General features: G+C 38.9%; 2 protein-coding genes across 2 annotated transcripts in view; both read left to right on the plus strand.

The window, feature by feature from the left end:
- Positions 1-2,772, plus strand: part of zbtb42 (zinc finger and BTB domain containing 42) — a 5,157-nt gene extending 2,385 nt beyond the window's left edge. The window contains exons 3-4 of the mRNA XM_016506441.1: positions 1-135; positions 1,605-2,772. Coding sequence (XP_016361927.1) covers positions 1-135; positions 1,605-2,553 — 1,084 coding nt within the window. The 3' untranslated portion in view covers positions 2,554-2,772. The remainder of the gene's footprint in view (positions 136-1,604) is intronic.
- Positions 2,773-3,334: 562 nt separating this feature from the next.
- Positions 3,335-5,001, plus strand: LOC107703691 (zinc finger and BTB domain-containing protein 18.2-like). The gene is made up of 2 exons (XM_016506411.1): positions 3,335-3,372; positions 3,834-5,001. The coding sequence occupies exons 1-2, from the start codon at positions 3,335-3,337 to the stop codon at positions 4,780-4,782; spliced, it is 987 nt and encodes a 328-aa protein (XP_016361897.1). The 3' UTR covers positions 4,783-5,001.
- Positions 5,002-13,002: the final 8,001 nt, after the last annotated feature.

Below are 13,002 nucleotides of genomic sequence, written 5' to 3' on the forward strand. Positions count from 1 at the left end.
TCCGGTGGAAGACGTCCTGGCAGCCGCCAGCTACCTGCACATGTACGACATTGTGAAGGTGTGCAAAGGAAAGCTGAAGGATAAGGAGCTGTGTGAGGCGGAGTGCGGCGAGAAGGCAAACGGCCACTCCGACGGGTAACAGAGTATGATACTGCATGTATATAAGCTACCCAGGCAAAAAAAAAGTGCACTTCCATAATATACTTAAAGTGCTCTATTTTTTGCACACTAATTTTGTACTTAGTATACTAAAAATGACTCTTTAGTACTTCTTAAGAGGAGACACTGCAGGCAAAAACACTGTTTTTTCATGCACCTGTCAAGTTTAAGATTTTGGGCTTTTTGTTTTTTTCAGACTAGTGGAACGAAAACATCCAAAAGACACTGTTAAGTGTTTTTTTTACAGCACTTTATCTATTTGTGTCAATAGATTTCAATTACAATGCATATTTTTAAAGGCCGTTTTCTCCTACACTGAGCCATAAATCTGCACTTCAGTAGCACTTACACACACCAAACTTTACATTTTTTATTCCTGTCTGTATCCTGAAGGTTTTTTTTCCCAGAGGGATTTGTTCATATATAATTTGCTTGATTATATACAACATTTTATTCCCCCAAAACTATGAAAATATATTGTTTTCTGTCTGTTCTAAGTATTTTGTGAATTATGGACTGACAAAAATGAGATACCCAAAATTCCCTCTGTAAAAACTTGTCAAAAAATTAAACAAGGATTTTGAAACTGACTTCATCCAGTGTTTACATTTTTTGTACTAGAAATGTATGCAAATTAGCGCATATTTCATTAAATTATGCCTCATTTGCATATTTAAACCTAACATTTTTGCTATTATCAATGTAATCAATCAACTGGGTAAGGAAGGCAATAACTATTAGTTAATTTATTTACCCTATTCACCTGCAGTGTCTCGCCTAAAGATAAACTTAAGATCATCTAAGTGTTCTCAAGTGTGCTATTTTGGGACACCATGAATATGAACTAAAATGCTCTTTTAACATACTATCTCTGTATTTAAAAAATGTATTTAGACATTTTTGAACCATCTTTCATACACTAGTACACTCAAGTGTACTCCTAATACATTTTTTAAATACAAAGTATGTTAAAAGTGACCTTTATGTTGAATTAGAAGTGAAATAAAAGTAGCTTGAAACTACTGTTGCAGCACAAAAGCAGTCTTAAGTCGCTGGGGTATATTTGTAGCAATAGCCAACAATACATTGTATGGGTCAAATTACGCTTCATATTAACTACCATTTAACACTTAATCACATTAGAAATCTAGTACTTTCTTACTTGTACTCAAGTAAAATTCAGAGTTTTACTTAAAAAGTACTACATTTTCAATGTTCTTAAGTATTAAAAGTAAAAACTTTTATTTATGAAATATAGTGCAGTAAAAAGTATGACATTATGCTTTGGAATGTAGTAAAAGTAAAACACTCTGATAAAGTACAGATACTTATTAAATTTACTCGAGTAAAGTAAAAATACTTCACTACTGTCCACCTCTGCATGATGTTGTATCAGAAAGATTTTCTGTGAGATAAAGCCTCTTTTTTTCTTTTTGTTGTGCAAGGTCCCCGGATCTTGTAGGTGTCAATTATGTGTCAGCCGAGGCCGAGGCCTGTGTCCGAACAGCTGGAAAAACAAAAGCTGATGTCAGTAGTTCGGCCGTCCCCGTGTCCCAGAGGTCCCGGGCGTCGGATGACACGGACCGCGCGCTGGATTTGTCTTTCAAGCCTCTGTCGAGTCGAGACGCCTTCCACCCCTCCTACGTCTTGGGACAGCTGGCCCTCGACAACCAGCAGCAGGGCACCGAGCCACTTGTTAAAGACGAACATGACTTGCTGTCAGAGCAGGAGAACGGTGATCCGGTGAGCCCAGAGAGCCAGCGCTTTGGGAATATCGCCAGGAGTTCGGTGGTGACAGGGTTCGCTGCCCTCTTCCCTGAAAACAAGGCCACGGCTGCGCTGCTCCCTCCGGACGATGACCTGATGGAGGAGGAGAGTGGGCTGCGTGTGCGTTCGGAGCATCATCTCAGGGACAGCGAGGGCGAGGATGAAGACGACCTGGCGTCCTCAGACATCTCCACATCTAGCGGGGTTCTCCTCGCGCCGGGTAGACAGCAGGTCTGCGTGTGTCCGCTCTGCAGCAAGGTCTTCCCGAGCGCACATGTGCTCCAGCTCCACCTCAGCTCACACTTCAAGGAGAAAGACGGCATTCGCTCGAAGCTCTCGCCTGACGGCTCCGTCCCGACCTGCTCGCAGTGCGGCAAGACCTTCTCCTGCATGTACACGCTCAAGCGGCACGAGCGCACGCACTCCGGCGAGAAGCCGTACACCTGCGGACAGTGCGGGAAGAGCTTCCAGTACTCACACAATCTGAGCCGGCACGCCGTGGTGCACACACGAGAGAAACCACACGCGTGTAAGTGGTGCGAGCGGCGCTTCACACAGTCCGGCGATCTGTACCGACACATACGCAAGTTCCACTGCGGCCTCGTCAAGACACTCGCTATAGGATGAAGGCAGGGCAAACGCGGTGCAATCACGGCCTTTTGTATAAAAACAACAGCAGTTTTTATGAAGAATAATAATAATAATAATATCCAGTATTTTGCAGGTGGCAGAAAATTGGTTCATTAATGACTGTAAAACACTATTGTGTCTCCAGCAATCAACAGTTTGATGCACTTGGGTTTTTGACATCATATATATATGACCCTGGAGCACAAAAGCAGTCTTAAGTCGCTGGGGTATATTTGTAGCAATAGCCAACAATACATTGTATGGGTCAAAATTATCAATATTTCTTTTATGCCAAAAATCATTAGGATATTAAGTAAAGATCATGTTTCATGAAGATATTTTGTAAATTCCCTACCGTAAATATATCAAAACTTAATTTTTGATTAGTAATATGCATTGCTAAGAACTTCATTTGGACAACTTTAAAGATGATTTTCTCAATATTTAGATTTTTTTGCACCCTCAGATTCCAGATTTTCAAATAGTTGTATCTCGGCCAAATATTGTCCTATCCTAACAAACCATACATCAATGGAGAGCTTATTTATTCAGCTTTCAGATGATGTATAAATCTCAATTTCGAAAAATTGACACTTATGACTGGTTTTGTGCGCCATTATTCAGATTCAGATGATGTATAAATCTCAATTTCACAAAATTGACCCTTATGACTGGTTTTGTGCTCCAGGGTCACAATTCTGAGTTCTGATCGTTTGAAACTCACGACCAAATGTCCATTTGTGACAGTCGATATAATGTAGCTGCATGAACTTTCTCAATGGCCTTCAGTGTGTTTTCAAGCCCGAGAGCTGGACAGTAGTGAAGTATTTTTACTCTGCGCTAAAAGTACTTTTCAGGTGTCTGGACTTTATCAGTGTTTTTCTTTAGAACACTTTTACTTCACAACATTCCAAAGCACACTTTTTACTGCATTACGCTTCATATTAACTACCATTTAACACTTAATCACATTAGAAATCTAGTACTTTCTTACTTGTACTCAAGTAAAATTCAGAGTTTTACTTAAAAAGTACTACATTTTCAATGTTCTTAAGTATTAAAAGTAAAAACTTTTATTTATGAAATATAGTGCAGTAAAAAGTATGACATTATGCTTTGGAATGTAGTAAAAGTAAAACACTCTGATAAAGTACAGATACTTATTAAATTTACTCGAGTAAAGTAAAAATACTTCACTACTGTCCACCTCTGCATGATGTTGTATCAGAAAGATTTTCTGTGAGATAAAGCCTCTTTTTTTCTTTTTGTTGTGCAAGGTCCCCGGATCTTGTAGGTGTCAATTATGTGTCAGCCGAGGCCGAGGCCTGTGTCCGAACAGCTGGAAAAACAAAAGCTGATGTCAGTAGTTCGGCCGTCCCCGTGTCCCAGAGGTCCCGGGCGTCGGATGACACGGACCGCGCGCTGGATTTGTCTTTCAAGCCTCTGTCGAGTCGAGACGCCTTCCACCCCTCCTACATCTCGGGACAGCTGGCCCTCGACAACCAGCAGCAGGGCACCGAGCCACTTGTTAAAGACGAACATGACTTGCTGTCAGAGCAGGAGAACGGTGATCCGGTGAGCCCAGAGAGCCAGCGCTTTGGGAATATCGCCAGGAGTTCGGTGGTGACAGGGTTCGCTGCCCTCTTCCCTGAAAACAAGGCCACGGCTGCGCTGCTCCCTCCGGACGATGACCTGATGGAGGAGGAGAGTGGGCTGCGTGTGCGTTCGGAGCATCATCTCAGGGACAGCGAGGGCGAGGATGAAGACGACCTGGCGTCCTCAGACATCTCCACATCTAGCGGGGTTCTCCTCGCGCCGGGTAGACAGCAGGTCTGCGTGTGTCCGCTCTGCAGCAAGGTCTTCCCGAGCGCACATGTGCTCCAGCTCCACCTCAGCTCACACTTCAAGGAGAAAGACGGCATTCGCTCGAAGCTCTCGCCTGACGGCTCCGTCCCGACCTGCTCGCAGTGCGGCAAGACCTTCTCCTGCATGTACACGCTCAAGCGGCACGAGCGCACGCACTCCGGCGAGAAGCCGTACACCTGCGGACAGTGCGGGAAGAGCTTCCAGTACTCACACAATCTGAGCCGGCACGCCGTGGTGCACACACGAGAGAAACCACACGCGTGTAAGTGGTGCGAGCGGCGCTTCACACAGTCCGGCGATCTGTACCGACACATACGCAAGTTCCACTGCGGCCTCGTCAAGACACTCGCTATAGGATGAAGGCAGGGCAAACGCGGTGCAATCACGGCCTTTTGTATAAAAACAACAGCAGTTTTTATGAAGAATAATAATAATAATAATATCCAGTATTTTGCAGGTGGCAGAAAATTGGTTCATTAATGACTGTAAAACACTATTGTGTCTCCAGCAATCAACAGTTTGATGCACTTGGGTTTTTGACATCATATATATATGACCCTGGAGCACAAAAGCAGTCTTAAGTCGCTGGGGTATATTTGTAGCAATAGCCAACAATACATAGTATGGGTCAAAATTATCAATATTTCTTTTATGCCAAAAATCATTAGGATATTAAGTAAAGATCATGTTTCATGAAGATATTTTGTAAATTCCCTACCGTAAATATATCAAAACTTAATTTTTGATTAGTAATATGCATTGCTAAGAACTTCATTTGGACAACTTTAAAGATGATTTTCTCAATATTTAGATCTTTTTGCACCCTCAGATTCCAGATTTTCAAATAGTTGTATCTCGGTCAAATATTGTCCTATCCTAACAAACCATACATCAATGGAGAGCTTATTTATTCAGCTTTCAGATGATGTATAAATCTCAATTTCGAAAAATTGACACTTATGACTGGTTTTGTGCTCCAGGGTCACATACACACACACACATATATATATATATATATCACATATACATGTGTGTTAAATATATTGAAATATAATTAAAATATAATGTATATTTCATAAATAAATGTTTTTTAACTGATATATACATTAAAATATATATTATTTTATATATTTCACACACATATATATATATACTTAAATATATACATGTGTATATAAAACAGTTTATATATACATATGTTATATATATATATATACATACAGTATATATATAACGTTTTTAACTATATATATATATATATATATATATATACATACACACATATACACACTATATACTACACACATACATGATGTCAAAGTCTCAGATGCATCAAAATATTGATGAACATTAAAAAAGAAATGTATACATATATATATATATATATATATATGAATGCAGTGCACTGATTAAACAGTTCTGCAGCTCCGTCCAGAAGATTTGCTTTTGTATCTGCTGTAATTTATTGCAAATCATTTGAGCGCCATGACAGAGAAAGTTTTGAAGTACTGTATGTTCATGATTTCATAGTTTTTCTGCGTAATCGCATGTCTTAAGTCCAGACGGGCAGATTTGATTTACGCTGTTACAGTTGTGTGTGTTTATCTCCTGAAGAGCTTCGTCACTGAAATGTTTCACTGAAGCACTTGGCAACATTTAAAGTGACGTCGCCTTTTAAAGCTACTGGCTCTCGGTCCGGATTACGTGGCTTTCTTTTAGTCGAGGACTGGATTTGAACCGACCCTCATCAGATCAAAGCGTTTTGATGGTGATCTGGGTTTAGAAGGCATGAAGGACTAGTTAAGCTCATACTAATATCAGAAGAACGTTGATTCTTCTAATCGTTTTTTTTAACATCTACAGGAATATTTCATATCTCTTTCTGCAAACAGAAATATGGTTGAACCACTGCTGACTGAATCTCAGAAATGTTTTGAAGGTGTTTTCTGCTCATTTGAGGGATTCTTTATGTAACTAGCACTAAAAACCCACGTTATGCTGTACGTTTCATCGGTCCTGATAAACTTGATTAGTTATTTATTAGCTGGTTTTGGTTCAGGGTTTACTCTAGACTTGATGTTTAAAGCTGATATTTGCTCTCTAATGTTGGGATAATCGATCAGTTGCTGTATGTGAGAACCTGATTTCATCGACTATCGAGCACTTCACTGATAGATACAACACTCATATACCGTAGGCTGCTATTTCTAACTGTATATTTATTGTAAATATGTATTTTATTTATCAGATCATTGTCACATTTCGTTTAGGATGTAGTATGACTGAAATCTCTGGTAAAAGCTGCAGTTTTTCACAGTCTTCCAGTTAAAATCGCTGTCGTTATCTGAGGTTAAAAACTGTTGGATCACAAGCACAAACATCTGAATGATATGAAGACTAATAATCTACAATTATGATATTTCTGATGATGCACATGTAAAAGCAAGCGTGCATCATATTCTGTTGCATATCTGCATCATGATTCAGTTTATTGACAATTTACAGTTTATTGTCATGTTTTTGTTTGTTTTTTACATTTTCATTTCTGTGCAAATTAATATCATGTTACGCTGGAGTTTGTGGGATTTCACATGCTGGGGATTTTTGTGCATTTGAATGTTTTTCTTATTTTGACGATCGTATGTACGCTGACACTGTTCCTCATTCGAGATTCACATTTCTGATGCTATTCAACATTCATAAAAGCCAATATATGAATGCAATAATGAAGTCATCAGGATTCAGTGTTTCTGCTGTCAGATTTCTTTTAACACGATGGAGGTGTTTCTCAGTTCAGTCTGCTGTATATGTACATTAATACCGGATTATTGTCTTCTAAAGGTTCAGACTGTGAAACTGTATAATCGTAAGTAATATTTATTGATTTGTTTCTTGTGCAAAATTTGACTGTATCTCAGAATTTTGACTTGATGATACTAAGTTGAGACTTTTTAATAGACTTTGTAGAAGTGCCATTAGATGTAATATAATTTTTTGATAAACAAAAGCATATTTTATAGGAAACAAAAGCTTCATTGTAAGTCCTCTAGTGAATGTAGATGACAATCTGTTTGAGTTGATTTTGCCTGAATTCTTTGGTAATTTATTTGGATTCTTTGTTGGTTTGTGTGTTTCTGCTTGCTTTGCTCTCTTTCTCTTTCTTTCTTCATTCTCGGGCACATTGTGCCTGTTTGTTTGTGCTGTGAAAATGTGACAATCTTTATCTAGATCTTTAATTGGCTGAAGTGTAGATTAAACAACATTTTATGTGGAATTGTGCTTGTTTTTTTTGTTTTTTTTAATGATGCTTGAGCGACGTTGCATTTCAGAAAAACTGCATTCAGAACAATATGAATATTTACCAGAAGAAAAATTATGAAGAGTTACATGTAAAATCATCTTCAGTTTATCTTCATCTTCAGTTATGGAAAATCTGTGGATTTGCAATACCTTTAAAATGGCCTATAGAAGTTGTGAAAGTTACTAAGTGTGAGTGTAATCTCTGAAAAATGATTTTTAAAATTGTCATTCTAGGTGACTAGAAAAGTCATAGAAATGCATTGGTTAAATAAATCTGATATTTTTATAAGGGATATTAGAGAGAATTTGAGAGAAGAAATAATGGAAGATTTAAATTTTGTTAAATTTGAAACAAACAAACAAACATTAAGGAGTGGTTTATTTCTGTAGGGCTAAAAATAAAACAACCTAGATCAGACCAAAATATGTTTCCAATTAACTCTACCTGTAGAATCTAGTTAAATTAGACAGATGTCAACATCTTCATTAAACATCAAAACTACACAGTAAAAAAAAAGGGGGAAAAAAGGAAAATAATACAAAGATTGGTTGTTCTGTAGTTAATATAAATTCCATATTTTGCTCAGATTTAACTCTTTTTTTTTAGTGTAATTTCTATAAAATTATATATATTTTTAAATGCTGCAGGTGCCTGGAAAAGTCAAGGAAATGGGTGGGGTGAAATTTCAGAGTTGAATTCAAGAAGAAATAATGGATTTTTTTTTGTTCTGTACTTTTGAACAAAAATAATGTGCAATATAATAAAGTTGGCAACATATTCAAGGGATAAATCATTAGGGGTTTCATAATAAAAAATATTTGCTTCTGTAGGCCAGAAAAAAAATAATAACAATAAAAAATGAATGGAAATAAAAAATAACTTAAATCAGTCCAGAATGTGTTTCCAATCAAACTCTACAGTATTTTGGCATACGTTCATCATCTGTAGAATCTAGTTAAATTGTACAGATGTCAACATGGATGCCCTCATCTTCATAAAACATCAAGACTACACAAAGTAAAAGAAAATATGACCCAGGCGAAAATCTTAGTCTCTAAAAATTCTGGCATTAACATAACTTCCCTAGTTTCGCTCAGCTTCATTATTTCATTGCTCATTTTGAGTGTAATCTCAATAAAACGATGGAAAAAAACTCATGGAAAGTCATTGGCCAAATGCATGTGAACCAGGAACGAATGACCTCAAACGTCTTTCCAAGGAGTTTCCCGTCTGTCGGTGGAGATCTGTGCACAGAAAACACTTCAGCTTCTCCTCGATACAGAGGATGATGTGGATGTAAGATATAAAGCAGGTGCTTTACATTCAGTTTACACCCTTAAAAAGTTTTAACTCGTTTTTAACTTCCTCATTTCTTTAACGAAAGAACGCCTGCTTCACTGGATGCTCATCTGCATTATGAGCAAACAAACATCCACACCGGAGGAGGACAGAAAATGCGTGGCTAATTCGGAATCTCAAAGCCAATTCACTGGTCATTTTCTTGCTAATTATTCTCTGACTGCACATGTAAAGCAATCCAGCTGCTCTGTGGTGTGATTCCCATGACCCTGCCCCCATCCGACTCTTTTGTGTGCGGTTAGTAGTTTGGCGTGTCTATTGTCCGCTCCGGCGCTCAGGTTCTGCCCTGAAGCTCAGTGAACCGCTGCAGACCCGCGTGAAGGGGACGAGGTGTAAATAAGGGTGTGCGGCGGTCTGGCTGGAAATACTAGAATGTAAACCAGAGGCCCAGAGGATTACGCTTTACTGACATTTCACCTGCTGCCAGAGATCAGTCATATAATCAGAAACCAGAGGAGGAAAAACAACATTAAATGTTGATGATAAAACGGACGCAAGCGTCTAATTGTGCATAAATGAATCTGCTCTCAAATGGGAGGAGAAAACACGTTTTTTGATGTTGATGTCAAAGGTCATGTGACAATGAACAGGGAATCAAATTTATGTATGTATATAGCTCTTTTGACAATACACACAGTTTCACAGCAGCTTTGCAGGAAATCATAACGTTCATGTTTATAATATCTTAATATCTTCATGCCTTCTAGATGCAGATTAGAGTAATATTCTTAAAATTTTGCAAAGATATAGGCTAAACAATGTAAAAATATAAGCACCCAGCAACACCTTAGCAACAGTTAAGAGCAACCCCCTAGCAACCACTCAAAAAACTCCAACAACCCAATAGCAACCATTCAGAACGATAGAAAAATACATACTTGTATCAACAAGCTAAAAATGCTCACAACATGTGAGCAACCACCTAGCAACCACTCAGAAAACACTAGCAACACCCTAGCAACCACTCAGAAAGCCATAACAACCCAATAACAACCAGTCAGAATAGATAGAAAAATGCATACCAACAAGGTAGCAATGCTCACCCTAACAAATACAAGCCCTAGCAACCACTTAGCACTAGCCACCACCCAGCAACATTGTAGCAACCACTCAGAAACCATAGCAACACCCTAACAACTGCTCAGAATGTCAAGTAAAATGCATATTTATATCAACAAGCTAAAAATGCTCAACACGTGAACAACCACCGAGAAGACCCTAGCAACACCTTAGCAACCACTCAGAAAGCCCTAGCAACTCCATAGCAACCACCCAGAACAGTTTGAAAAATGCATACTTGTGTCAACAAGTTAAAAATGCTCACAACATGTGAGCAACCACCTAGCAATACCCTAGCAACTCCATAGCAACCACACAGAACAGCTTGAAAAATGCATACTTGTGTCAACAAGCTAAAAATGCTCACAACATGTGAGAAACCACCTAGCAATACCCTAGCAACTCCATAGCAACCACACAGAACAGCTTGAAAAATGCATACTTGTGTCAACAAGCTAAAAATGCTCACAAGTGAGCAACCACCCAGAAGACCCTAGCGACACCTTAGCAACCACTCAGAAAGCCCTAGCAACTCCATAGCAACCACCCAGAACAGCTTGAAAAATGCATACTTGTGTCAAAAAGTTAAAAATGCTCACAACATGTGAGTAACAACCTAGCAACCACTTAGAACAACCTAGGGGTTGCCAGGAGACATTAAAAATGGTTAACTTGGGGAAATATTTAAAATGAATCATTCAGAATGTTTAGAGACGTTTAGAAAGCAAACACTACAACTAAAAGGACAATGTTAAAACTATAGTTTAGTTTTTCATGTCACACAATTTTGCATATTGTTTTTATTTCTATTGATTTTAAGGGCATTTTATTTTGCGAACTGTGTTTGGTCTCCCCTTGATATCTGATATAAAATCTGCAAAACCAGTTGAAGGACTTGGCTAGACAACTAGCAAATGAGAAACAAGCACGCCATGACTAGTTGCACTCTTTGATGAGCGCACTGTCGTCTCTTTGACTTAATTAGATGTGTGTTTTGCCCTCGCTTATCAAAAAGCTTCATGTAATTTCCATTTCACCACAGCTAGCACATTTGCATGTATTCCCCAGACGACAGCAAGTCTTTGTAGGAGAAGTGAAGTTGAAACTTGGATGTCTTCACCTCGCAAGGCCAGCGGTGGGAGACCTTGACCTCTGAACGGACGGCCGGGGACATCTGGTGCTGGCCATGTTTATTTATTTATTTACCTCATAACAAAAGACAGGTGGTCACACTTGAAAAGGAGCGATGCAGTCTCACACACACACTCATGCACATAAAACAGAAAAAGAGCAATGCTCTGTCAGAGACGAGACCTTTGTGTCTTATATAATTACCATCAAAACATTATAGCCTCAATATCACCTTTTTAGCACTGTGGTCACACAGTGATGCTATGAGATGGTAATACTGTGATACTTTGATAAATATCATGATATGTTGTTCATGCAGCATCACATTTTCAAGGTATTTTACAGAATACCATAGTACTACTAACATGGTACAAAAATCATGATAATACCATATCCTCAAAACAAACCAGCAACACTCTGGCAACTGCTTTGAACAGCTTGAAAACAGATACTTCTATCAACAAGCTTACAACTCATTAGCAACCACCTAGCAACTCCCTAACAACTAGGGTGTAACGGTAAACAAACATGACGGTTTGGTACGTACCTCGGTTTTGAAGTCACGGTTTGGTACGTTTTCAGTACAGCAGGGGAAGACAACTAAACATACAATTGCTTCTTTTTTCTTTCAAGGAAATATTTTTGCATTAACTTCTAAATCTAATTCTCCAATTAGAACTCCAATTCGCTGTTAAAATAGCAGCCGGGTTCTTCGCAAATTCAATGGCGGTCCCATCTCTGATTGAGCAATCTGTCACGCCACATTAACGAGCACAAAAACGGCATTTATTGTTTAAAATTCATTATAAAATGGACAGAATATGAAAGATGAGATTTCGTTCCTAATCGAAAGTAACAAAACACAAAGTCTATTGTGATTATTGGTGGTTAATGTGGTTAAAAGGGGTATGTCATGTACACATGCGTACCGAACCGAAAGACACCAAACACTCTCGGTAAGATACGTGTACCGTTACGCCCTCTACTAACAACCACAGAAAACCATATCAAACACCCCTGCAACACCCTAGCAACCATCAAAAACAGCTAGAAAATGAATTCTTGTGTGAACAGGCTAAAATGCTCATCACAAACGAGTAACCACCTAGCAACGCCTTAGAAACCACTCAGAATAGCCTAGCAACCACTTAGTAACAAACCACGCAAGACACATGGTTAACAAACCTAGCAACCCTAACCTAACCCTAACCAACAAACTAAAAATTCTTGCAGAATGTTAGAAACCACCTAGAACGCCCTAGCAACACCCTGGCAACCACGTACATCACGTTTGACCACTAGTACAAACTACTGGATAAAAAACAAAGAAACAAACTACCTTAGCAACCACACAGAACACCCTTGCAATCACTCATAACCGCTAGAAAAAGCATACTCGTATCAACGAGCTACAAATGCTTACAATGCTGTAGCAGCCACCAAGCAACCATCCAGAAGACCCTAGCAACCACTCAGAAAACACTTGTAACTCCATAGCAACCATTCAGTAAAGCTAGAAAATGCATACTTGTATCAACAAATCCATCCATCCATCCATCCATCATTCCATGGGCTCACGCCCGTTGGTGTCCAATGCCCGTCTGACGTCTGATGAGTTGTACAATGTTCCTCGTGTTTCCAACTCGTCTTTGCACCTCCACGTTTGTGATTTTCTGATGCCAGTGAATGTGCAAGATTCTCCTGTGGCACTTCATTTCAAACGCCCACAG

This window comes from Sinocyclocheilus anshuiensis, unplaced genomic scaffold (assembly GCF_001515605.1).
Source record: "Sinocyclocheilus anshuiensis isolate Anshui unplaced genomic scaffold, SAMN03320099.WGS_v1.1 scaffold1415, whole genome shotgun sequence".
Lineage (NCBI taxonomy): Eukaryota > Metazoa > Chordata > Actinopteri > Cypriniformes > Cyprinidae > Sinocyclocheilus > Sinocyclocheilus anshuiensis.